Source organism: Saccopteryx bilineata, chromosome 5, assembly GCF_036850765.1.
Source record: "Saccopteryx bilineata isolate mSacBil1 chromosome 5, mSacBil1_pri_phased_curated, whole genome shotgun sequence".
In the NCBI taxonomy this organism is placed as follows: Eukaryota; Metazoa; Chordata; class Mammalia; order Chiroptera; family Emballonuridae; genus Saccopteryx; species Saccopteryx bilineata.
The window spans coordinates 198,612,383-198,638,918 of record NC_089494.1 but is presented as its reverse complement, the minus strand read 5'-3'; the positions used below and the strand labels follow the sequence as shown (position 1 = coordinate 198,638,918).

The 26,536-nt window shown below is 37.6% G+C and overlaps 1 protein-coding gene across 7 annotated transcripts in view; it reads right to left on the bottom strand.

The window, feature by feature from the left end:
* Nucleotides 1–26,536, bottom strand: part of WDFY3 (WD repeat and FYVE domain containing 3) — a 281,383-nt gene that overhangs the window by 67,962 nt on the left and 186,885 nt on the right. For 6 of the 7 annotated variants that reach the window (XM_066281026.1, XM_066281031.1, XM_066281032.1 and 3 more), the window contains 10 exons: nt 23,735–23,808; nt 23,487–23,648; nt 22,707–22,801; nt 20,695–20,815; nt 20,257–20,474; nt 11,756–11,991; nt 10,484–10,618; nt 6,954–7,133; nt 4,895–5,128; nt 778–877 (listed from right to left, as the gene is read on the bottom strand). In XM_066281026.1, the coding sequence (XP_066137123.1) occupies nt 778–877; nt 4,895–5,128; nt 6,954–7,133; nt 10,484–10,618; nt 11,756–11,991; nt 20,257–20,474; nt 20,695–20,815; nt 22,707–22,801; nt 23,487–23,648; nt 23,735–23,808 (1,555 nt within the window). The remainder of the gene's footprint in view (nt 1–777; nt 878–4,894; nt 5,129–6,953; nt 7,134–10,483; nt 10,619–11,755; nt 11,992–20,256; nt 20,475–20,694; nt 20,816–22,706; nt 22,802–23,486; nt 23,649–23,734; nt 23,809–26,536) is intronic. The other variant, XM_066281029.1, reaches the window with a different exon arrangement.

Here is a 26,536-nt window from a genome sequence, read left to right as displayed (position 1 = left end):
GGACACTACCAAATGTCCATCAATAGTAAAATGGATAAATTTAGATATTCGTATGATGGAGTACTACATACTGATGAACTACGGCTACATGCAACATGAATAAATCTCACAGATACAATGTTGAGTGTAAGAAGCTAGACTAAAGAGAATACATATTGTATGATCCCATTTATATCAAGTTCAGAAGCAGGCAAAATGGGCTTGCCTCATCAAGTACACATGACAAGCAACAATCAAGCAACCAAACTGAAGCAACTATGAGTTCATACTTCTGGCTCTCCACCCCCTGTAAAATCAATGAATAAAATCTTTAATAAAATAAAAATAAAAACAGAAGGTAGGACAATGACTTAGTGAGTTATAAATGGGTCAGCACAGAAGGGGTTTCTGGGGGTACTGGTAATGGATTTCTGAAAGGCATAGTGCATACAGGCATATTGTCTGGGTGATGATTCGTGGAGTTCATTTACACATTTTTATTACAACGAAAAAGTTAGTGTGTAAAGTATTAGACATTCACAAAAACGTAACAGTTCATATAACATGTTTGTAAAACATTTTTTCCTTTTCCTTGTCCTCTTCCTGCCACCCAAGATTATTACAGATGAGGGCAAGCACCTTAAGTACTTTCTGTTGTTGATCTTTATCCCAGATTCTAAGGGAAGAGCTGGATGAGCCTTTTCCTCATTATAGAAAAATACCAATGAGAGGGGAAATGCAGAGGAAGGAAGGAAAGAGTGATTGAAGATAGCTTTAAACTGAAAACAAAACAATTACCCAATAACACATCAGCTGCAAGCAAATGGTCCATCACACTATCCAAAATGTAAGTCTGAAATTCTTTCTGCTGAGTTCTTGTAGATCTCTCAGGGGAAGCCTAGTCCATAAAATGTAGAATTAGAAACAGAACCAACTGAACAAAGGGCTCAACTATAATTACATGAATAAATTATCAAAGGATAAAAAAAATTTACTTGTAAATAATATAACACAATGATATATCTTATACTTTGTCTTACATGTCTGACCACAGAATTTAAAAAAAATTTGAAGCAAAGATCAAACATCTTTTAAATCAATTCCTCTAAAAAAAGTATTCGACATTAGAAATATTTAATAAATATCTGATCATCTATTATTATACCTCACTTTCAAGAGATATTGTAGTTTACAATGAGATACAGATAAAACAATGATAGAGCTCACTCTAGATCATACTCAACTCCAGATGTTTAATGGGGTAAGTAGTAACGAGTAGGTTTTATCAAATCTTAACTAGATAGTTTTGAGATCTGCAAAACAGAGGAACCACAGAACATAGAGAAGTAGCACCATTAGCCAACAATATTTGTTTTTACTTGACTAAAAGATATTCTTTTGTAGTCTTTAAAATTTATGGCTGGCTCAACCATCAATGGGCATTTAATTCTGATTTCCTGTCAATGAAACTGTTACATGAGTGATCATGACCCAGAATTTACATTTCTGATTGGCTCTAGTGACGAGTTCAAATGTTCTTGCTGAGATTTACAGTAGCCTAACCTTTTAAGGACTTAAGACATCACAAATACATGCATAGTTATCTGAAAAGTCTTTATTTTATTTTTTAACAAATCACTGGATTACTAATTATATAACTAAACACAGAACTTAGTTTTATGTACCTTATCTCAATCTGTAAAATATATCTTTGACATAGATACTACCATCCCCATTTTAGAGATAAGGTAACTGAGGCTTAGAGAGGTTAAGTCACTTGGTCAAGTCACAAATATCAAGTCACCAGGATGCACACCTCTGGTTCTTTCATGCCAAAATTCATGGTTTCACCTGCTGTACCACACTCTTCTAGCTCTACTAAGTATCTCTGTTTTAAAGTTAATAAATACATAAGAGCAATCAGCTAAATCTCATCATTCCCTTAGCAAAGCCTGGCTGGCCCATCAGACAACCAGTGTGAGCTCAGAGCAGAATGAAGGCATAGGAAGCAGTTTATCTGCTCTGGCCTGTGGCCGCAGACCCATCTTCCCTGTGAAAATGGTGAAGCCAGTCAACACTACTAGACTGCAGAGAATCAGAGCCTCCTTTCTGAGGCCTGTGGACACTGTGCAGAACTTTCCTTAGAAGAGGCCACAGAGCCCTGGGGACTGCCCTGTGAGAGCACCATGGCTCTGGAGGAAGGGTCTTTGGTATTGTTGTTTCTGTCATGGGCTGAAGCCTTGAAGGAAGAGGGTTTTGAGCTTTCTCATTCTGACTGCAGTGTCCCTCTGGACTGACTCTTCTCAGCTATTTCACAGTGCGCTCTTTGCCCCTTGCCCACTTTCTTCTGGTTTGCTTACTGCCCTGTGGTCATGGGATATTGGTTTCATTCTGATGTGAGTGGGGATGGAAGACAGCTGGAGCAGAGCAGCAAACTCCTCAGACTACAGAAAAGAGTCGTCTTATGGCATCACAGGCACACACCCCAACTCAGTCCCTCAGTCCTCTTTCCTTCATGTAACATACAAATACTCTGTGATCTGTTCTCATGTACTCTCCTTCCGCTGCCACGGTGGCATTCATGTACAGCAAATCCACCTGACTGTCCATAAGATGCCTGGTGGGGACCCAGGGGATGATGATGAATGGGAACTGGGAGGGGACTAACACCCTGGATAAGCTAACTCAGGCCATCTGAATGTTTGAGTAATGCCAGGTACTGTGTTATAAATCTTAAATGTATTATTTAATTCTCCCAATAGCTCTCAGAGACAGGTTTTATTTTATGCTATTTTAACAATGGACAAACTGTACAAGGTGAAGAGAACTAAGGTTGGCCAAGGTCACACAGCTCTAACCAGTAAACGTTTAATTTCTCAAAATAGTTTCTGCTGGGCGATTTATATATGTTTATCTTTCACAACAATCATGCAGAGAAGACAGTATATATCATTCCCCAGAGAATGAATTTAGCTTAGTGAGATTAAAATACTTACACAAATAAACAGGGCCAGAATTCAAACCAGGTATTTCTCACCCTAAAACCTATGCTCTATTATACCACACTGCCTCCCTTTGTGGCCTCGGTGTCATACTCAAGCCAGCCTATATGAATAGGAATCTTTTATTTTTATAGACTGCTGACAAAAATAATTTCACACGATCAAGTAAGTAGATATTCTAATGATGCAATTTCCACAATCAGCAGACTGATGATAGCCTGGCTTGAGTGTATCAGACTGACAATCAGTGGCTGTAAACCCCTTCCTTCAAGGAGGTAATGGTAAATACAGAACAAGATCATTCTCATCCTGAATTTCTTCAGAGAGAAGCACTTCATAGTCATAACTTTCAAAATCATATACTGTAACTTATTTTTTTTTACACCACAGTAAGACACAAATACTACTATCACTAAATATTTTTGTATGTTTATCCGGTATGGGTGAATTAGATTTGAATTTCCTCAAAGTATTAAATTAACTGTTAAAAGTAAATTTGTATCTCTCATTAGATACATCATATCTTCCTGTTTGGGAACTGCCAGGGATGCTGTTATAATTAAATGATTCAAACACACATAAAGAACATACCAAGGCACTGTGTGAATTTTGTGAGAGACAGAAGGACAGATGAAAAGTTGGTCCCTAACTTTACGGAATTTATAATCTGTCTGGGAGTTCCCATCCTGACAGTCATTTTCTCCCTGAAATATAGCTACTACCCAAACTCCCTAGCACAACCAGACAATCCCACTGTGGGGCAATGACCGTTCACAGTAATGAGGTTACCTCAAGGTTAACACATGTTATATCAAACTTTCCTTACTGAACCTAGAGTCTTTTAGAAAGACAAAATAAAAGACAATTATCATTCATGAATGGTTAGTTAATGGGCTATTACAGTTTCTCCAAGACTGAAACTGTTATTACTGGATCTATACGTTCACTTCGTATCTTCCATATATGTGTATTTTATTTTTTAGCTCAGTTATGCTTTCTCACACACACCTCTTCTGAACTTTATTCTGTTACTTTCACTTTATGTCAAATGCTTCAAATTCTTACCTAATAAACTTTAATGCTGGCCCTCTCTTATTTTAAAAGTTTTCAAGACCAAGTTCTATCAGGTATGCTTTTACATTCTACCACTGATTACTGATGAAATCGACTACTTTTCCAACAATATCAAACACCGTGGTCCTAGTAAGAATGCTTCACATGACTGGTGTCTAAATCACATTAGTGATTGCTTTTAATTGACCATACTGAGACATTTTTCCCATGAATAAGAGAAAATATTTGCTGTGGTTTTAAGGTTTCAAATAAAAAGTTAACTGTGTTAGCCACTAGAGGGAGCAGAGAAGGTGCAGGTTCAGTGGCCATACTGCTGAGAGCATGCAGGAAGTTCCTCAAAGAGAAAGCAATCAGTCTCCTGCACTGATTGCGTCTTCCACAGAACATTTTATTTCCAGAGCCCTGATACACCAAGACTGTTGGGCCAAAGCCAGCCTATGTGTGTTTCTGTAATAAAGTTTTATTGCAACAGCCATGATCCCTCACTCATGTTCTGTCCATGGCTGCTGCTTTCTAGCTCCAATGGTATAAACAGTTGTGACAGAAACTAAAATATGCAAAGCTTAAAATATTTACTACATGGCTCTACCAGGAAAAGTTTGTCAATTGCTGGTGGAGGGAAAGGATGATAGAAGGACACAGTTGGAGAAATGAGGAGAAACAAACTGATGGGGTATATATAGCACTCCTGAAATAAATTCCCAAAGCCATGAGAGCTCTGCCTCTATAACCCAGAAGAATTAGAAATCTGAAAGGTATTTGGCATAAAACTTGCTTGATTAGGAATGTTCTAATTATTTTAAAAAATGTAAAGCAGATGTGAATATATTTGTCTTTACCTCCAACAAAAGATCAATCAGTGGAGTCTGCTTGCTCGCGGGGGTAAGACAGAGGTTGTCTATTATTAAGACCCGCATGAAGTCAAAAACAAACTTTTTAGCTGGGTGATTGGTCAGGTATGTCTTGACGCCCACGTTGCAGTACTCAGACTGGCTTCTGTTCATCCCAGTGTCTGCTGCAAAGGCTTTAAATTCTTCTGCTGGAGAGCCTACTTCATCATCAAGATCTGTCACCTAGCAAAATCAAGGGGAAATATATGCTAGTTTAATTCAATCTTATTTGGTATTTTTACTTTCATGTTTTCTAAAAAACAAATTATAGCAGCAACACTGTTTTCCTTCAACATTTACCTTCTATTAAGCTATTCGATACACTACTTCACTTTGCTTTACTTAATCCCTTGTCTCAAGGTAGTAATCATATACTGTGTGTCACTGTATGTCACCTCTACTCAACACATGCTCTTTATAATATTAAAGTACTGGCTGCCCAATCACTATATATCTGTTTTATGCTCAATTTTATCTCTATTGTGGATAACTGCACTAAAAATAAATACAATAAAATGACAATACCTATATCTACATATTTGACATATATCTACTGAAAAGTCAAATGCCACAGCATTTCAGATAGACTGGCATAATGGTAGCACCTAAGGGCTGACCTATGTTTGCAGGTTAAGAAAAACAAACCCAAATAAATAAGGCAAAACAAAACTAGTGCAAATTCTGAGGCAACAGAAAAAGAAAAAAGGACCAGAGGACAGAGTACAAGAGGCTGACAAGGAAAAACACTGAGGTGTTACTGAAGGTCTATTTTTACCAAAGATGAGGATTTTACTATTGTAAACAAGTCACGGTGAAAAGCTCATGTGCTCTACTTGTGTTTACCCTAAAAATCGCTACAATTTTAGTATGAATATTCATGAAAAACTTAGTTTACTACAGGCCCTGGAGTCACAGGTGAAAATAAGGGGAAACATGAAATTCAGAAATGAAGGATTACTGTCTTTTGGGCTTATTTTAAAGGACAAAAAAAGTATCCATACTATATATGACTATTAGTCTAATAATTTTCTATTAAATAGTAGAAACTATGAAAAATAAAAGTTGAATAAGAAAAGCTGAACAAAAAGGACAAACATACTTCACGTTTTAAAAAGACAACCAACCCTAATTAATTTGTAAAGAATATGCTGTACAGAGCTGTGCTGTAGGACTGAGCGCCTGAAATTTGTATAATTATGTTATCCAGTGTCACCCAAATGAATTCAATTAAAAAAAAGGCTAAATACAGAGAATGTCTAATTTCTGAGATAAAAAGTAGAGATAAATTTGGTTTGACTAGAGGTCCGTAACCTGGAAAGAACATTTCACAACTAGAGTTATTATTCACATAAAATAAGAAATGGATCCACAACTACTTGGGGAGGGAAGTTACTAATAAGAAACTTACAGCCCTGGCTGATTGGCTCAATGGTAGAGTGTCGGCCTGGCGTGCAGGAGTCCCGGGTTCGATTCCCGGCCAGGGCACACAGGAGAAGCGCCCATCTGCTTCTCCACTCCTCCCCTTCTCCTTCCTCTCTGTCTCTCTCTTCCCCTCCTGCAGCCAAGGCTCCATTGGAGCAAAGTTTGCCCAGATGCTAAGGATGGCTCTGTGGCCTCTGCCTCAGGCACTAGAATGGCTCTGATTGCGACAGAGCGATGCCCAAGATGGGCAGAGCATCGCCCCCTGGTAGGTGTGCCAGGTAGATCCCGGTTGGGCGCATGCAGGAGTCTGTCTGACTGCCTCCCGGTTTCCAAATTCAGAAAAAAAAAAAAAAGAAACTTACAAAAATACGGCAAATGAGAACAGGAAGTCGAGGTCACTGTTGTTTTAGGAGAAAGCAGAAGGAGAGTGGGGGGAGCTAGACACCAGATAATGATGGGAGGTAAAGTAAAAAAGTTCAGAAACTGGAACTTGGTGAGAAGCTTAAAAGATGGGCAGGAGAAAAATAAAATCTGCCAACCACTGGAACAGACTAATTTGTTTGACATTTCCCTCCCCCTTTCCTACCATCTCTGAGTAAGGGCGAATGTTGAAGGGGAAGACCGTGGCTGCTAATGCACACAGGAAGTCAGGACTCATCCACATGGAGGCCAGGTCTGGAACGTTGTGATATAAGTATCTAAAGAACTGCATCAGGGTCACAGGATATTCTCGAAGCCAAGATCCCTCTTCTTCTGATTGCCAAGGCTGTCACAGGAACAAGAAAAAAAATAGTATGTTAGGAAAACTAACACTACTAAAAATTACTTTTAAAAAATGCAATACTCACTACTCTAAAACTGGATATTCTTGATATCCAGAACTCTTTTATAAACCACACATGAAAACAAAAAGGAAATAAGTTAAAACAAAAACAATACCCCCTAGAAATTGACAGGATGTTTTTTAATTTTTTACTTTATTTTTCTGAAGTGAGAGAAGCAGGGAGGCAGAGAGACAGACACCCAAATGCACCAGATCGGGATCCACCAGGCAAGCCCATCAGGGGGCATTGCTCTGCGGCAACCGGAGCCATTCTAGCGACTACTGAGGTGGAGGCCATGGAGCCGTCCTCAGTGCCTGGGCCAACTTTGCTCCAATGGAGCCTTGGCTGCAGAGGGGAAGAGAAAGAAAGAGAGAGAAAGGAGGGGGGTATAGGAGCAGATGGGCGCTTCTCCTATGTGACCTGGCTGGAAATCAAACCAGGGACTTCTACACGCCAGGCTGATGCTCTACTACCGAGCCAGCTGGCCAGGGCAGGATGTTTGTCTCTTCAATGTAGTACTCATAGCTCAGTATGGAATCAGTGGTCTTGATTATTCATCATATCAACATGAAGATAGCTGGTGCTAATAGTGCTGAATGACCAACAAAGTTGCCCCACCCTCCATCATGCCAGAGTTGGGGGTAAGATAAAAGATGGGGAAGTTAAGTTACTTCTCCTTTCTGAGCCTCTCAATGTCATATGTAAAGTGACAAGAACAATGTTTTTAACTATTACACAATTCTGATACTGTGATTTATAATAAGAAATATATATATTTGGTCTTCACCCCGTTCTTTGTCACAGAGCTCCTAAAACCCTTGGAATGTCCAAAGGATTAACAGTCACAAAATCGTCTTTTGTTAATCATAACAGGTCCTTTCAATCACAGCTGAGTTTATGTTAAGGAGGTGACCTTTGGAAAGGCCCTATGGATGGAGGTTTGCCAGGGGAACCAACCACAAGATTAAAGGGTGGAACTTTCAGTCCTAAAGCTCCCCACTCATCAACTTCCAGGGACAGGAGAGGAGCTGAGATTGAGTTCAATCAACAATGGTCAATGATTTAATCAACAAGCCTCCATGCAAACCCAAAAGTGTGGGTTCAGATAGCTTCTGGGCTGGTGAACACGGAAGTGCTGGGACAGAGGCAGGACAAAGTCAGCATGGAGTTCCATGTCCCTCCCCATCTACGTTGCTCCAGGCATCTCTTCCTCCTGGCTGTTCCTGAGTTATGTCTTTTTATAATAAACTGGGAATGTAAGTAAAATGTTTTCCCAGGTCATGGGAACCTCTAGTTTATAGCTGGTAGGTCAGAAGCACAGATAGCAACTTGGACTTGTGATGGGTGTCTGAAGTATAGCGGCCATCTTGTGGGACCAAGTGCTTAACTGTGGGCCTAATGCTATCTCCAGGTAGACAATGTCAGAACTGAACTGAATTGTGGGACAGCCAGCTAGTATGGCCACCTTTCCTCACCTCCCGCCACATACCTGGTGATTAGAGTGTCAGAAGAGAAATAATGTTAAAGCAGAATATTCAGTGCAGAGGAGACATAAAGAAGTGTGGTTTTTCTTAATAGCACTATAACAACAAAGACAATACTTGAATGATGCCTATCTTCTGATACTTCCCCAGAGAGTGCTTTTAAAATGTAGATGTTTATATTTGTATTTGTTTATGAATAGGAACCAAACAAAAATCCCAAAGCATTCTAAATTAATACATGTAATGGTAATGTTATTTTCTAAAATGACATAAAAATAGTTTTGACTAAAATTAGATGTCATATACTTGCAATCCAAAGATTCTACTGTAGTTAATAATTCATGTTACAATGTGATCCTAAATTATGTAAACTGTTATTCTTTAAATTCTTCCCATATAAGTTAAAAATAATTAGAATAGAAAAAACAAATATAAACTAAAGCTGTACTGATTTTAACCTATAAGTAAAAGTAAATTTAAAAATTCAAATATTATAACACATACTACAATATAGTCATTATATTAATTGCAGACATGTACACGTTATAACATATATTTTAACATTAATCGTATCAGTTAACATTTATGAAGCACTTATTATACCAGAAACATTTTTTTTTTGAGAGAGAGAGAGAAGCATCAACTCACAGTTGCTTTCACTTTAGCTGTACACTGATTGTTTCTCATAGGTGCCTTGACTGAGGCAAGCCAGTGTCCCCTTGTTCAAGCCAGGGACCACTCAGAACCAGAGATATTAAGATATCAAATCGGCAACCTCAGTGGTCTGGGTCAATGTTTTATCCACTGTGCCAGCATTGATCAGGTTGCCAAGTACACTTATAAGTGTTTTGTGTATATACTAATTCATGCCCCTACAACAACCCTAAGAGATCTCTATTATCACCAGCATTTTATTTATTTATTTATTTATTTATTTATTTATATTTTATTTTAAACAGAGACAGTCAAAAAGAAGGATAGACAGGGACAGACAAATAGGAACGGAGAGATGAGAAGCATCAATCATTAGTTTTTCATTGCGCTTTGCGACCTTAGTTGTTAACTGATTGCTTTCTCATATGTGCCTTGACCGTGGGCCTTCAGCAGACTGAGTAACCCCTTGCTCAAGCCAGTGACCTTGGGTCTAAGCTGGTGAGCTTTTGCTCAAACCAGATGAGCCCGCACTCAAGCTGGTGACCTCGGGTTCTTGAACCTGGGTCCTTCCGCATCCCAGTCCGACGCTCTATCCACTGTGCTACCACCTGGTCAGGCTATCACCAGCATTTTATACATGGGGAAACTGAGGCATGTAGAGGTTTGTATGTCTTAAGTACCAGACATGGGATCTGAACCCACTGTCAGGGCAGCGGGTCAGATCCACTCCTGCAGAGCCCCTGCAGTACAGGAGGACCACGTGGGGAACGCCCTTGCGCTGCATTTGCACCAGGGCATCGGTGAGGGCCAGGATGCACAGGAACAGCAGCGGTGACAGCACCAGCCACCAAGTTTACTGTCCGAGTCACTTCCTCCACTGCCCCACCACGTGGCTGCCCCTGTCCTCAACTGTCCCTGCCTGAGTTCCCCTCCCTGCGCTCGGCCAGCTGCACGGCCCTTATAACCCTCTCAGAGCTGCAGACTCCATGATCTTAACAAGTGCATGGTTCATCCTTAAATTAGAGATCAGAGAGGCTGAGGTTCTGGAAACCCTGCTGTAAATATACAGTTATGTTTCAAAAAGATCCTTCTATTTAAATAAATATCATCAGCAAGAAGAAGCAACAACAGGCAGTAGCTCTCGGGAGACTCACTGAGTTCAGCATGCTGCGGAGCATGCCCAGTAACAAGAAGGCCGCTTCCGTGCACACGTTGTGGATGGAGGAGACCACAGTTCCGCTGGAGGCAGGGACACCGAAGATAAAGGTCCAAATGGAATCTAAATCAAACTGCAGATGAATGTGAACATTAGCCACTGACAATGTTTTCTGATAGAGACCCGTAAGTTCTAATACTAAAGTTTCTTTAAAACTAGTTTTTTTCAAAGTGAGCAAAGATGAAGAGATAGAGACCTAGCACCCTTCCTTTCTACAGTTTACAACTCATTTTTACATTTATAAAGAAAAAGTGAAATAAGTATCTTCCTGTCTTAGGTACTTATGTTAAAAATATGACTTTTAACTTTTTTCTCTAAAGAAAACAAATGAAAATACATGCTAATTAGCCAGGAGATGAAAATTTAGAACTGATGATTTTAAGCAGGATCTTTCAAAGATCTAATTCACTTTCGGATTACATACAGATAAGATCTGACAAAATAAAAATCAGTTTGAGATTTATTCATAGTAGTTTTATATAACATTTTATGACTATGGTGTCATGCTTTTTTGAAAGGTTACATAACCAACCAAACCTTGCTAAGCATGAACCTTTATCTTGATTTAATGTAACAGTATAGACTAAGTCGTTTCATTTAAAAAGTTTTGTCAATTACTAGAATTGATTTGAATAGCACGTGGTATGCTAATGCACATAGTTGAACTTAAAACTAAATTTCTAAGTCTTTGCAGTACCACAGACATAATCTAAATATAGATATCCACATTAGTTTTTCAATTAGAAATCATGCAAAGCCTTACTGTTTTCCTAATGTGGATGTTTTTACCATTAAGAAATCAAAAGCATTTTTCTAATCAGGCTTTCTCTAAGAATCCTGTTATGCCTAACTGATTAACTTTATGGTATACATACCACTCCCTTCATTTTTAATTCTACAGAAATAAAGTTGTGTTTCCAGATAAAAATCACATAATTCAAAAGAATTCTTTAGATCACCATTAAAATATTATCCAAAGTCTTTATACATACAGAGTAACCATAAAGGAAAAAAGACCAAATAGGGATAAAGAATTACTTTCTGGGAAAAGTTTCTATAGTACTTTCACACATTTTTGCCCCAAATCAAATCCTGAATGTGACAAAGAGATGGAACCAGTGGCTTTACTGTGGTTGACCCATTACTCAATTGCCCTATGGTGATTTGGGGCACATATAATTACGCTTATACCTTACTAGGTAATTCCTACCTGGCAACCCTGCTTACATCGGCTGCTGATGACAGGCACACTGACCTGCAGATTCTCAGGCAGCTCACTAACTGGCTGCTGCAGAAACAATGCCATGAGTAGAAAATAGAGGGCAGGGACATTAGTGTGTTTAGGAAGGAATGACTGAAGAACTGGAAAACCAGGAAAATGACAAGCATCCCGGTTAATCTCCCTGACCGTCGATCTGCCACCAGCACTCCTGCCCACATTGAATCCTAAGGGAAGAGCAAATATAACAGTAAGTACAAAATTAATAACTGCTTACCGTGCTGCATTAACAAAGAAAGAAGTAATTCAGTATATGTGACATTTCCACCAGAACATTCATATTAATATAGGCAATTAACTGTTCAATTGTTGAATTAATCTTTCAGTCAACTTTACTATCTCTGACTTTAGCAAGCCTGCCTATTAGGACAGAGGTCTTGAAACATAGGTGAGATATTCAGATACAAGAGGCATAATGTAAGCTTTGCTCATTGAAAGAATGACCTCAAAAGAGCTCTATCACTTTCCCAAGAAGAAAGTAAAATTCAAAATCTAGAGGAAAGTTTAGGATGCTACAAAAATGTTACTTAAAAATAGAATTGCTATAATATAGTTAACATATTTCATTTGTCATGAAAATCATGATAAACAACTTAACCTTGAATTATCTCCAAGTGTAAAGACAAGTCTAAGCAAAACCACCTTTCTTTACGATGTGATCTGTAATTCAGCAGGAAAGTGCCCAGCAGTGGCTGTGGCTTTTTGAATATCCAGAGTCCTTTCTAGAAATACAACTCCACCAGGAGATGGCCAATGCTTATTAATGTAGCTTATAGTATCAGCCTTCCTATCAATCATGTTTCTTCTGCTGTATAACTGATTTCAGGATAACAAACACTTAGTTCTTTTGCCACCACAAACCCAGCACAGTGCTCAGAACAGAAAAAATATTGGCCAGAGTTTCATGGGAAAATTTTGTGAACAGCAACCAAGGGATTGAAGGATTGATTTTTACTCTGAAGCAATTTCATTTAAAATGAATATCCAACTTTGCTTTTCTAGAATTAAGTTAAGCATATACCTGCTATTATTTACAATAAAAGAGAAATCTGTTTCTAGGTAGCTTTTTAAATATTTCATGCTGACTGCTCAGTGTGATATGAATTAATCTTCTGAAGTGTGCTTTCTAATTAACAAAAAATTGCACAGCAATTTACCAACCTCTTTAATATATCATCTCATTGCTCAATCCCAATGAATATGTGAGTTAGAAATGGCTATTATCCTTTTCATTAACATAAAAAATATACAACATGCTTAAAAACATAAAGTTAATGAGTGGCGGCACTAGGACTCGGAGCCTGGTGTCTCTATTTTAGAGGTTTGAAGTTACGCCACCTCTCTCGGCCTCCTTAATGGCATCGCCACATTTCTGAAATGCTGGCTGCAATGGGACACTGGATAAATTTTGTTTATAGTGAACTCTAAATGAAACTATGAGCATAAAAAAGTCTTCAGCTTTAAGAACTCAAAAGATTTAGAGTAATATTTAATAGGAAAATAAGTTTTTATTAAACTACAGGTCCTAAGTGGAAATTTATACAAATATTCATTTTCCTTCATAAATTCCCACAGCTTATTTTTCCCAATAATTACTCTTAAGGATTAAACAAGCATTAATTTGGGTTCTGTAAGGCCAGTATCCACGGACACCATCCCAGCCGCCCGGCCCATGCAGGTTTGCACTGGATTCGGACAGATGGTAATGAAACAACGGAGCCCAAAACTGATCGACCATCATCTTTAATCCTAGCTTGCACCTGGCGGGCAAGTAAAAACACACACTGGGCTCCAAAACCCACTCATTCAGTGCTCACAAAGCTACTGACTTATCCGAGTTTTCCTGGAATCTAAGGTTTCTCACTCACCAGATTTATTCACTTCTGTTCCCCATCTCCTTCCTTCTCTCTGCACAAACTGGCTTCTCTTTGAGCATTCCACCATCTTGGCTGCCTCTCCTCTCCTCCATGTGGCCTCTCTCTGCTCTCCTCTCTGCTCTCTCTTCTAATGCTAATCTCAGGAACTGAGAGAGCAAGCTCCCGGTCTGCCCCATTTTATAGTGCAGAAATCAAAACCCCTTTAATTCAATATACAAAATAGAGAAGTCTCTAATACAAAGTCCACCTCACATCAAAAAGGGTGGGAAAGGCTTAGACCTAAAACCAAGCCCCAGGCTACAAGGATCCTGCCTGCCCACAGCCTGCCCCAACACATATTAATATAATCATGCACATCTCAAGCAAGAAGGGTAACCAATACCATTACCTGGGCGATGGGCTTCCATGTGGGCAGCACCATCTTTAACAAAGTGAGCATAATGTATTTTATCTGCCCAACAGGTTCAAGGAAGGTATTTTCATAAAGAAAAATTTGATATAAATAAATGTGAGTAAAACATTCAAAAAGAGAAATAAAATCAATGAGATGATATATATATATGTGTATGCATACACATATGTGTGTATCAGATAGATATTCAGGGAAAACTAAACTAAGTTGAATCAAATTTGAATACCTAGCTTTCTCTTTTAGAACCAGAGCAGTACATGCAATGTGTAAGTAGTTATCAATGAAGGACATAATTCTAAGGCATAAGGTCAGTTAGGTCAGATATGGTAGTGTTGTGGACTGTAAATGGCAAAAAGCCATTGTAGATTCGAGGCTTAGCAAAAAGCTAAGTCCCCCCACCCCCCTCCATATTGGCTATGATGCTGAGTATTTGCACCCACTTCACTTGCTTCCTTAAGTTGCTGGAAGCAATTTACATGCTCTTCCTCTTACTCTTTGTTCAGATGTTAGTTGATTTTGCTTATGCATGGTGGGGGGATTCCTGTTTATGCCTTGGGAGAGTTCCTGTCTTAGCCTCAGATGTGTAACTTTGTAACAAGGACTTCCTTGATTTGCATATGGCTATATAATAAAGCAAACTGGGGCTATGGGGCTCTCGGATATTGCCACCAGCATTTGAAGAGTCCTCTCGGTCCCATCTTTTTAAATAAGTCTGTTTAATTCCACACCGTTCTTAGGCGCCGCACTGGTCTGTGGCATGGTATTAGCACCCTTTACTGGTATTACTGAAGTAATACAGGATGGAAAAAAAAAGGACAGAACTAACAGTCAGGAGACAAACACTTAGACGTGATTACTGTCTGACTTGGCAACCTTATATAATTCTTATTTTCCTAATTAGAAAAACTAATCTTTAATTTTGTATTTATTAGGCTTATTTCCTACAATGTAACAGATATCATAAAACATATACTTGTGTCCAGAATCATGATATATGTTAAATGAGATGATATATGTCAAGGAATTCTATCTGCCATATGAATCTTTAGGTATAATTACTACTGCAGTGTTTGACCTTCAGTGAGAAGCAGTGCTGTCCATTAGCATTTAACACTCACATTCAACTGTTCCTTTCATTGTTTATTCTTAGTAGTTATGATTAAGATCAATAAACTTCTTCCTACCAAACTGTTTTAAAATTATTGATCTTAATTTGTGTATTTACATAGTTACAACTATTCCCCCAAATACATTCCCCCATGGTCTCCTTGATACCCTCTTTGCCCGCTCCCCCACTGCCTTCCCCCCATCCCTCCATGATTGATCCTGCCTCTCATCCCCTTTCCCTTTGACCACTTTTCCTTCTGGACTCTTTGACCCCTTCTCTGCCTCTGTTCCATTGCTCAGTTCACATTGTTCATTGGATTCCTCATGTGAGTGAAGTTGTATGATATTTTTCTTTCTCTGCCTGGCTTATTTTGCTTAGCATAACAGACTCCAGGCCCATCCATGTTGTCGCAAAGGGTAAGATTTCTTTCTTTTTCATGGCCATGTAGTATTCCATTGTGTATATATGTCACAGCTTTTTAATCTATTCATCTACTGATGGACACTTGGGTTGTTTCCAGATCTTGGCTATTGTAAACAATGCTGCCATAAACATGGGGGTGCATTTCTTCTTTTGAATCAGTGATTTGTTATTCTTAGCATATATTCCCAGAAGTGGGATAGCTGGGTCAAAGGCAGTTCGATTGTTAACTTTTTGAGGAATCTCCATACTGTTTTCCACAGTGGCAGCACCAGTCTGCATTCCCACCAGCAGTGCAGGAGGGTTCCCTTTTCTTCACATCCTCGCCAGCACTTGTTATGTGTTGTTTTGTTAATGAGCGCCATTCTGACTGGTGTGAGATGGTATTTCATTGTGGTTTTAGTTTGCATTTCTCTAATGATTAGTGATATTGAACATTTTTTCATATGCCCATTGGCCATCTGTATGTCTTCTTTGGAGAAGTGTCTATTCAGTTCTTTACCCAATTTTTGATTGGATTGTTTACTGGTGTTGACTTTTACAAGTTCTTTATAGATTTTGGTTATTAACCCCTTTTCGGAAGTGTTGGCGAATATATTCTTCCATTGTGTGGGTTTTTTATTTTGTTCATATTGTCTTTAGCTGTGCAAAAGCTTTTTAGTTTGATATAACCTCATTTGTTCATTCTGCCCTTTATTTCACTTGCCTGTGCAGTTAAATGAGGAAATATGCTGCAAAAGATGTCGGAGAGCTTACTGCTATGTTTTCTTCCAAGATGTTTTTGGTTTCATGACTTACATTTAAGTCTTTTATCCATTTTGAGTTTATTTTTGTGAATGGTTTAAGTTGGTGGTCTAGTTTCATTTTTTTTTTTTGCATGTATTTGTCCAATTTTCCCAGCACCATTTGTTAAAGAGACTATCTTTACTCCATTGTATGCTCTTACCTCCTTTGTCAAATATCAATTGGCATAAAGGTGTGGGTTTATTTCTGGGTTCTCTGTTCTGTTCCATTGATCTATATGCCTGTTCTTATGCCAGTACCAGGCTGTTTTGAGTACAATGGCCTTGTAGTATAACTTGATATCAGGAAGTGTGATACCCCCTCCCCTTTATTTTTCTTTTTCAAGATTGCTGAGGCTATTCGTGTTCTTCTTCGGTTCCGTATAAATTTTTGGAATATTTGTTCTATATCTTCAAGTATGACATTGGTATTTTAATAGTAATTGCACTGAATTTATACATTGCTTTGGGTAGTATAGAGATTTTAATTATGTTTATTCTTCTTATTCATGAATATGGTATATGCTTCCACTTGTTTATATCTTCCTTGATTTCTTTTATCAATGTTTTATAATTTTCTGAGTACAGGTCTTTAACCTCCTTGGTTAAATTTACTCCTAGGTACTTTATTTTTTTGGTTGCAATAGTGAAGGGGATTGTTTCCTTAATTTCTCTTTCAGACAGTTCATTGTTGGTGTATAAAAATGCCACTGATTTCTGAATATTAATTTTATATCTTGTCACTTTGCTAAATTTATTTATAGTTCCAGTAGTTTTTTGACTGCAACTTTAGGGTTTTCTATATACAACATCAAGTCATCAGCAAATAATGAAAGTTTTACTTCTTTTCCAATTTGGATGCCTTTTATTTTTTCTTCTTGTCTGATTGCTATGGCTAGAACTTCCAGAACTATGTTGAATAAGAGTGGTGAAAGGGGCTACCTCTGCCTTGTTCCTGTTCTTAAGGAAAAATTGCTTTCAATTTTTGCCCATTGAGTATGATGTTAGTTGTGGGTTTTCATAGATGGCCTTTATCATGTTGAGGTATGTTCCTGTATTCCAACTTTGCTATGAGTTTTGATCATAAATGGGTGCTGGATTTTTTCAAATGCTTTTTCTACATCTATTGATATTATCCTGTGGTTTTTCCTCTTCCTTTTGTTTATGTGATGAATCACATTGATTGATTTGCAAATATTGTACCAGCCTTGCCTCCTCAGAATAAATCCCACTTGATCAGGATGTATGATTTTTTTCATGTATTGCTGGATCTGATTTGCTAATATTTTGCTGAGAATTTTAGTATTTAAATTCATCAGGGATACTGACCTGTAGTTTTCTTTCTTTGTGTTGTCTTTGCCTGGTTTTGAAATGAGGATTATGTTCGCCTCATAAAAGGAGTTTGGAAGTTTTACCTCCTCTTGAATTTTTTGAAATAGCTTGAGAAGGATACGTTAGTTCTTCTTTGAATACTTGGTAAAATGCGCCTATGAAGCCATCAGGCCCAGGACTTTTGTTTGTTGGGAGTTTTTTGATAATTGTTTCTATCACCTTTGTTGGGGATGTGCAGGCGAGGTTGGTATATGGAATGCGGCCCTTCCTCCAGGACTTCAGCCCTCAGCCTCTGCTGGTTGCTCGGATTTTAATTCTCCTTAACAAGTTGAGCTGCTTAAAAATCTTAATTTCTCTGCTGTTTGTTTGCAGAGTCCAACAGGGAACTTCTGCGTTTGGGGGGGGGGGGGCGCGGTGACTGTGGGTGAATCTTGCTCTTTGGCCCCTGTTGAAACTCTAACCAGGCCTTTTTTTTTTTTCTGTTTGGTTAAATCCAGAGGAATGTGGTGGGTGTGACCTCTGAGAGCCAGAAAGTGTGGTCTGCCCTGTTACCTTGGGGGGGGGAGGTGTAGTTCAAATCTCCCTGGAAACCTGAGTCACTGCCCCTCCCCTTAACTTCCTCCATTCAGAACACCCTTTTATGCTGATTGGAGCTGAAGAGCTTTTTGGAGGTAGATCAATTGGCCTTAGGCTAGTTTTTTGATGGGCGGAGGGAGTGGCCCTCCCCAACTATGGCTGCCTCAGTATTGGAAAATGACTCAGCACAGGTATTCTCCCCATCACCGTTTGTGTCCCTGTGCCTCTACCCTACCCTGCTGATGCAAGACCAGTCCTCTCAGCTCTCCTAGTCCTCAGAGCCCCAGGTAAGTGGCTGAGAGCGAGATTTTCTGTGCTGGCCCTTTAAGGCAGCAACTTCTTTGCCAGCCGTTTCATGCAGACAGAGATGCCACTCTTCTCCCCACTCAATGCTGTCAGGCTGTCTTCTCCAGTCTCTAGGTCTCTAGGCTGGGGCTCTGGTCCTGGGACTGAGGACCGCAGTCTCTCAGGGTTTCTCTTCCCACAATGAGAATCCCTCTGGGCTCTCAGCTGCCCCTCGCGCCCCCACCGTGTCCTCGCCCTTCCTACAAGTCTCAGTGTGGTTCCTTCTGTGCCCCTTGGTTTTCGGGTCCAGTTCTTTTGTCCAAAGTTGGTTTTACCAGATGATTGTTATCAAATTAATTTGTAATCTGGTTTGGTCCCAGGAGATAGCAATTTGTATGTCTGCCTACTCCGCTGCCATCTTGGAATCCTCCCAAACTATTTCTAATAATAACACCTGTAGGCTATCTCCCTCCTTTAGGGTCAATGCAAAATAGCGATTATTTTTATATCATAGAAAGTATCTATGATAAATTAAAATTAATATTGTAAAGCAGTTTTCTCAAGAAATCATTTTACAATGAATTTCTTTATCACATACACAGTTTCTTCAGACATTTTCACACGTAAAAAAAAAATCCTATGTTGAAAGCTGTCCTGTTATTTGCTAAAGTACAGGCAGCACCTATTAGTACTTACATACGTTTTTAAAAGATAAATTACATATTAAACTCTGATTTCAGAGTGTACATAGCATGCCATGTCGACACACCCTATACTGCAACCCTTTCTTTTTCTCAAATAAATCTTTTTTGGTGATGGAAAATGAATAAATAAATGAATGGATAGATAGGTAGATATAAAATAGATAAATTCTAATCCCTAATTTTCCCATCTGAAAAAGGTAAATAGGTAATTCTTGATGCTTATTGCAGAATAAAATTACACTATTTAAAAATGTTATAAAGGCATGTATTCTTTTTGAAACTTTCTAGATTGAAGTTGATTATAATTTCCAAAGAAAATATTATCTTCAAAATATATTTTCAAAAGACTACTACTATAAACAGAAATATAATAAATAGTTCAAATAAATCAATTATAACAAAGTATAAGAAGCTTTGGCTGCAACTGAGCTTAAATCCTTGAGTGGCAATATAACGTAACTGTTAAAATTATGGACTTTGGGTCTGAGTGACCTAGATTCAAATTTTGACTCTTCCTAGTAGACACGTGGCTTCATCCCTATGTCTTGGCTTTCTCATCTGTAAAATGGGTATGATAGTTTTTATATCCCATAAGATTATTGTGAAAATAATATGTTTAGTAACAGGCACAGAATAAGCACCCAAAATATTATTAATTCAGTCCTGATAATTGGCTAGTTACTTACATATAGATCATAAACGGAACTATACAATGTAAAAATCATAAGAAATTCCCTTATAATCTTATTGTCTCTTACTTCAGTTTCATTTGCAACTTAAAAATCCTATTTTGCAACTTTCTGAGCTCTTTTTCCTATAATTAAAACTCAGACTCTTAATGGTTGTCAGATAAACTGAAAAGTAAAAGCTTATATAAGATTTAAAAACAAAACATAATAGCTTATTTTAAAGCAGATGACTGTAAAAGTCCCATACCTAATACAGTTCCGATCTTATTGGTTAAGACAGAATCCGTCTGTTCCAGCCACCCTCCACCACTGAGTCCTTCTTTAAACTTGATGAGAATAGACTGATTACTCAGGAGGACAACAAGAATTCTCATGGCTGCTGTAACTGTGGTTGAATGCAAGTGCTCTTCCATAAACATCATGATCCAGTCAAAACCCAGTGTCTTGACCAGTTCTTCACAAGCTCTATTCAAAGACAGATGGATTAAAAAGAAAACACATTAATTTCAGTGATTAGGATTTCAAATCATTAAGAAATTATAAGATTAGGTTTTGTTCTTGAGATACTATATAAATTTCAGGGTTTAAAAATATATGAAAGTCAGTGGAAATTCTTTCCTTTGTCTACTGTGAATTAACTAGTAATAGCAACTGGTACCATTAGCTCTAAAAAGATTTTACTTACTGCAAATTAATGCTTGTCTTTTCTTTAGAGGTGTAAATTAGTTTTAGCAAGATATCTAGAAGTCTGTTCCTCAAAAGTATAAGATTTGCAGATACCAGACCTACAAACTCGTCTTCAGTTCCTACAATGAAAATAAACACATTAAATTGCCTAGCAGATAAATTAGGATAAAATATCCAACACTGTTCCAGGAAATCTCACTTAATTTTTATGTCTAGTTTTCTGTCAGTTATGCTTCACTTAATTTGCAAATATAGTTTAAAACAATAAACACTGAATTTCCAGATTAATTCTTCCCACTTGAACTGGTGTTTTATTTATTCCATACTGCACAGACCTTCTATGCTATTTATTTTGCATTGATTATTATACTGTTCAGAATAATTCAAGCCATTCCCTTTTTGTAGTTGCATCCTGAAAACTGTGTAAACTACTTGAAAGAAAAATGTATGATTTAAAGTTTTGGGAACATATTATACTCAGTACAGTGTTTAGTCCATAGCAAATACACAATCAATGCATATACTAACTAATAAGACCAGTAATATAATTCTGACTTTCTCTATTATTTCAGCTGGCAATGAAGTGATGAAAATACTAACCTACTTGGTAGATCAATGGAAAAATTTGCTAATTTATACATCCCTACTACTGTGCTCTTAAAGGAAATTTTACATGAGCTGTGATTATTGAATTCAAAAAGCCAGCAAGAAATATGGAGAGTAGAGAAACATTTCTCCTACATTTTTTTATACTTGAAATAAATGTGTTATATATTTCCAAAGATTTTAATAGTACTTTCACTTCTAATTCCTATTTCCTTGGCCTATGTTAATTCAGAACTTAGAAATGATCCTAGCATATGAAAGAAAAATGCAATGGTTTAGAAAAGGTAACAAAAGTACCTAGGTTATAGGATTTGTTATAAGATTATCGAAAGTGCTTAAACAGTGCCTGGCAGATCTAAAGCACTTAATTTAAGTTTTACCTATTGATCTGGTCTTTATGTTTCTCATCCACTAATTTAATTTACAAAAGAAATGTCAAAATTGTTCCAAACTACTAGGCAGTAGGTAGGCAGTCAGGGCCTTATGCTCTGCTCTGTGATTTGCAGAAAGTCACTTAGTCTCTCCTTTGAAAAACAAGGTGACACCACTTTTTCTTCTCATTCATGGAGCCCTGGGGAGGCTGTGCCCCAGATGGGCTAGCCAGTGCGGGGAACTCCTCTGTGAGACCCGATACTACAGAGGCCGGAGCACTTTTTCTCCACACTCCCGGTGGGTGGTGTGTTTAAAGGAAGTCTTTATGTGATATGATTCTGGAAAAATTTAACAGGATAATAATGTAATTAATGCTGGACCAATATAAGATATTGTCAATCTAAAAGGTCCCTTCAAATGTGTTTCAACTAAATCTCCTGTCCTAGAATATTAAAGGAAAAATAATATATATTGGAACAGAGGTAGAAAAAATATGTACCAAATGAGAAAAGTTAAGAAGAAAAACCAAAATAGAAGCTGTCATGGGCAGAATCTTACAACTTCGAAAACTGTTTTTATTTTATACGTATATAAAATGATTCTAGTGAAAAGTTCTTTCCCTAGATGAGTACTAAATATTTAAGTAGGAAGTGAAAATAATAGCAATATAGATATAATTCAAATTAGCAAGTATTTGTGTTTCTGAAGAAATGTACACCAATTAAAAAAAAAATCAAATAATGTTAAAATATCACCCTAAAAGAGTTTGCTGTTTAAAGGAACAATGTTAAAAACCCTCTAAAAATGAGAAGATTTTCTTTTTTAAGTAAAATCCACATCTTATTAAAATCTGTGGGTAATTCTGAACTTCTGCATATTGTATAGGCTTGCTTTAAGACAAATACAACTGAAAAAGACCAAAAAACTAATGTAAGGAGAAGAGTAATGTGACTGTATCACACCTGATGCAGGCCTGACTTGTGCCAGAAGAAAAGAGGGCACAGTAGTTTTCAAATTCCAGAATCTACTCACCAGGTTCAAGCTTCTCTTCATTGTTTATTTCCATAACTACAAACTTCTCACAAACTGCAAAGGTTGGTAAAGTAGATGAAATAAACTGGCCAAACCTTTAAATACAAGGAAAAAAGGTTATGAATTTTATTTTTTCTCTCCCCAAAACAAACAGCAATATATAAAAAACAAAAAGAAAGGAATGTAAAACAAAACAGTATTTCTTAATTTAAATCATCTTTATAGACCTTCAGGTAATTGTATTTGGACTATTGCAATTAACATTATATAGGGTAGAGGCAAAAGTAGGCTTATAGTTGGAACAGTTCAACACGCCTTAAGCAATATTTCACATTAGCAACAAAATAATACATCATATAAAAGATCTGAATATGCAAAAGTAAAATATCATCTGTTTTGGATGGTAGAGAACAAACATAAAGGAGAAGGCATGCTCACTCTGGGTATGCTTATGCGCAGAGAGAACAGCAGGGCTTGGAGGAAGAGGGACCAAGAATTCCTATACTCAATCCTGTTATATAAAGGGCAATCAATCACCTGGGGGGTTATTCCTAACCTTTTCTTAGCAATATTCTATTACTAACTAGTAGCAATACTTGGCTTTCCTTTACAAAGGCAAGCTACTAAGGTAAGTGTGCTCTGTGCCTTACAAAAGTCTTGAATAGTTATTAACATTACAGGTGTTATACAGGTATAGGTAACAAATACAATCATCTCATTCATCTTAACCTCACTGATACTTCCAGTTAACAAACAGACAAATACAGAAAGTGTCCCTACCTGAGTAGATCATTGCTGCTGGGAAAGCCTTGCAGTAGGAAGCTCAACACATTACTAATAGCAGCAATGGTAGGTTGGGATAAGGACATATCTCGAAGAGTCAGTAGCAGCTTTGGGATTAGCTGTAATTCCCTCATTAATTTGGCATTCTTTGAAGCTTCACTATAAGAGAAAGAACACTTCATTCACTCTACTATTGTCTCTTCTATAAAAAAAACCCAATTAACTGCAGAGGTATTAACTAATACCTGGATTCTGTGAGCAGTTCAATGAAGTGTTCAAATAAGGAAAGATGAAGTTCATATGGTGCATGGAGCCAGACCTACAATAAAAATAAATAAGTGATATATTTAGGGTTAAAAAATACCCCAAATACCAATCCAACAAACAAAAATGTAACACATGAAACTTATTTCACTCATTAATTAACTTAATGTAACTTCCTTATTATAATTTTTATTTGGTGAAGTCCTACAAAACTGCTTGTATATTTGACTTCTGATTCTGTTTATAAAGGAATAATTGCTATGGAAATTGTCCTAGTGGAGTAATCAACTGAAAAGGCAAGAGCTATGAAAGTTACCCTGGAATCAATGACTGAATATGATTTCTCAATACTGAATACAAATATGGAATATAATGAATACTGAATGTTATATACCGAATACAAAGACTGATTGGAATCTCGTGCGGCGTCCAAAACTAGAATTAACCACTGCAAAATAGTATACCAAATAACTCCTGGATTCACAAAGAGCTGAAACTAGCTTTCAATCCCTCCTTCCAGCGTGTAGAGACTTCGTAATACATGGGGATTTGGGCAGAGTCGCAGAAGTGTAATATCTTAGTGTGGGGCTAAAACAGCATTAGACTAAAGGTTTTTCTAGGTTCACCCTAACAGAGCTTAAAGGCATGTTTCAAAAGGATCAATATAAATGCAATGCTGAAGCCAATTCAATAATCTATAAAAAGGAATACATCAAAATCTAGCACTCAACAATGTAAAATTTAGCATGCAATCAAAAATAACCAAGTATGCAAAAAAAAAAGGGGGAAATATTACTCCTACCTAGGAAAAAAACCAATTATTATAAACAGCCCAGAAATGACAGAGGTGATGAAATTATCAAGACCTTAAAAAAACTTAAAAATGTGACCCATATGCTAACAAATGTACCAAAAATATGAACATGATGTGGAAATAGATAACTGAAGATCCAAAATGAAGTCCTACAGGTGAAAAATATCTAAAATGAAACATGTACTAGATGAAACTAACAGTAGATTAGATACTACAGAAAAAAATTCAGTGGACTAGAAGACATAGCAAAACAAATTAATCAAAGCATGAGGAAAGATGCTGAAAAGGAATTACTACATAGAGCATTACCAGCTTGTGAGATAAAATCAAATACCATAAGATATGTGTAAATAGAGTCTAGAACAGGTTCGGGGGGCACCAGGAAAAATAGTTTAAGAAATATGACTTAAAAAAAATGTTCAATTTGATGAAAATGACAAATTCACAGATCTAGAAAAGCCAATAAAACCGAAGAAACTAACGATGACAATGAAGTGACTGATACCTTTAAATTATAAAGAGAGTAAAAAACATTAATGAGAATTATATTCTATGCAAAAATATCCTTTAAAAAATAGAAGAAAATAAAGATTTTTTCAAGGCAGAGGATTTTTTGTCAGCAAATGGCACTGCAGAAAATGTTAAAGGAAGTTCTTTCAGCAGAAAAATCATGAGATGGGAAGCTGGATACACAAAGGGATAAAGAATGCCATGAATGCTATGTATGTGGGAAAATATAAAAGAATTTTTAAAACATCTTTAAAAAATAATTGACTATTTAAAGCTATAATATAAAATATTGTGGAAAATATAAACATAATAGAAGTAAAATGTCTGTTAACAATAGCACTAAAAATAGGAGGAAGAAATGGAAGTTCACTGCTGCAGGTTTTTACACTACAAGATACACTAAATTGTTACACATGAATGTATATTATAAATTCTAGGACGATTACTAAAAGAGAAAAGCTTGTAGCTATTACAATTATTTTACTTATATTTTTCAAATGCCTGTTCTAAAAATGGGGTGCGTTAAGTTCTTAGATCCCTATGGTTTGGGGTAATTAAGAATGCTATATAATGCCATAAAGTGAGCAAGATAATATAAATAAAGCCACTGTTTGTCAAGCACTTAAATTTCTGATGTTTGCACATTAGATTTTAATGGGAACTCTGAAACTAAAGATAACCCTAGATTTAAATGTCAGTTACTAGATGAAAAGAAGCTAGGCTCGGTTAAGTAGGTCTCCTCAGTCCTCCCACAGTTCTTTCTGCATACCTTTCTCTCTGTGCTTTCACAAGTTTTTTGTGTGTTTGTTTGTTTGTTTGTTTTGTATTTTTCTGAAGCTGGAAACGGAGAGAGACAGTCAGACAGACCCCCCCGCATGCATCCGACTGGGATCCACCTGGCACGCCCACCAGGGGCGAGGCTCTGCCCACCAGGGGGCGATGCTCTGCCCCTCCGGGGGTGTCGCTCTGTTGCGACCAGAGCCACTCTAGCGCCTGGGGCAGTGGCCAAGGAGCCATCCCCAGCGCCCGGGCCATCGTTGCTCCAATGGAGCCTCAGCTGCGGGAGGGGAAGAGAGAGAAACAGAGAGGAAGGGGGGGGGGAGGGGAGGAGAAGCAGATGGGCGCTTCTCCTGTGTGCCCTGGCCGGAATCGAACCCGGGACTTCTGCACACCAGGCCGACGCTCTACCACTGAGCCAACCGGCCAGGGCCCTGTGCTGTCACAAGTTTTTAATTGTTTATTGATTTGTTTTTCTCTTCTAATGGACTAAATGCCTTGAGGCACGGACTCTATCTGTATTTTCACATCTTCAGTACCTCATGCAATTCCTGGTTCAAAAATGCTCAATAGACATTTGCTAAAAGAATGAGAGGTTTGTGTTTTAGAACCTTGAGTATCAGGCTGAGAAATGTGTAGTTTACTGTGTAGGAAGGGGAAATCAAAGGAAGTTCCTTTTGTT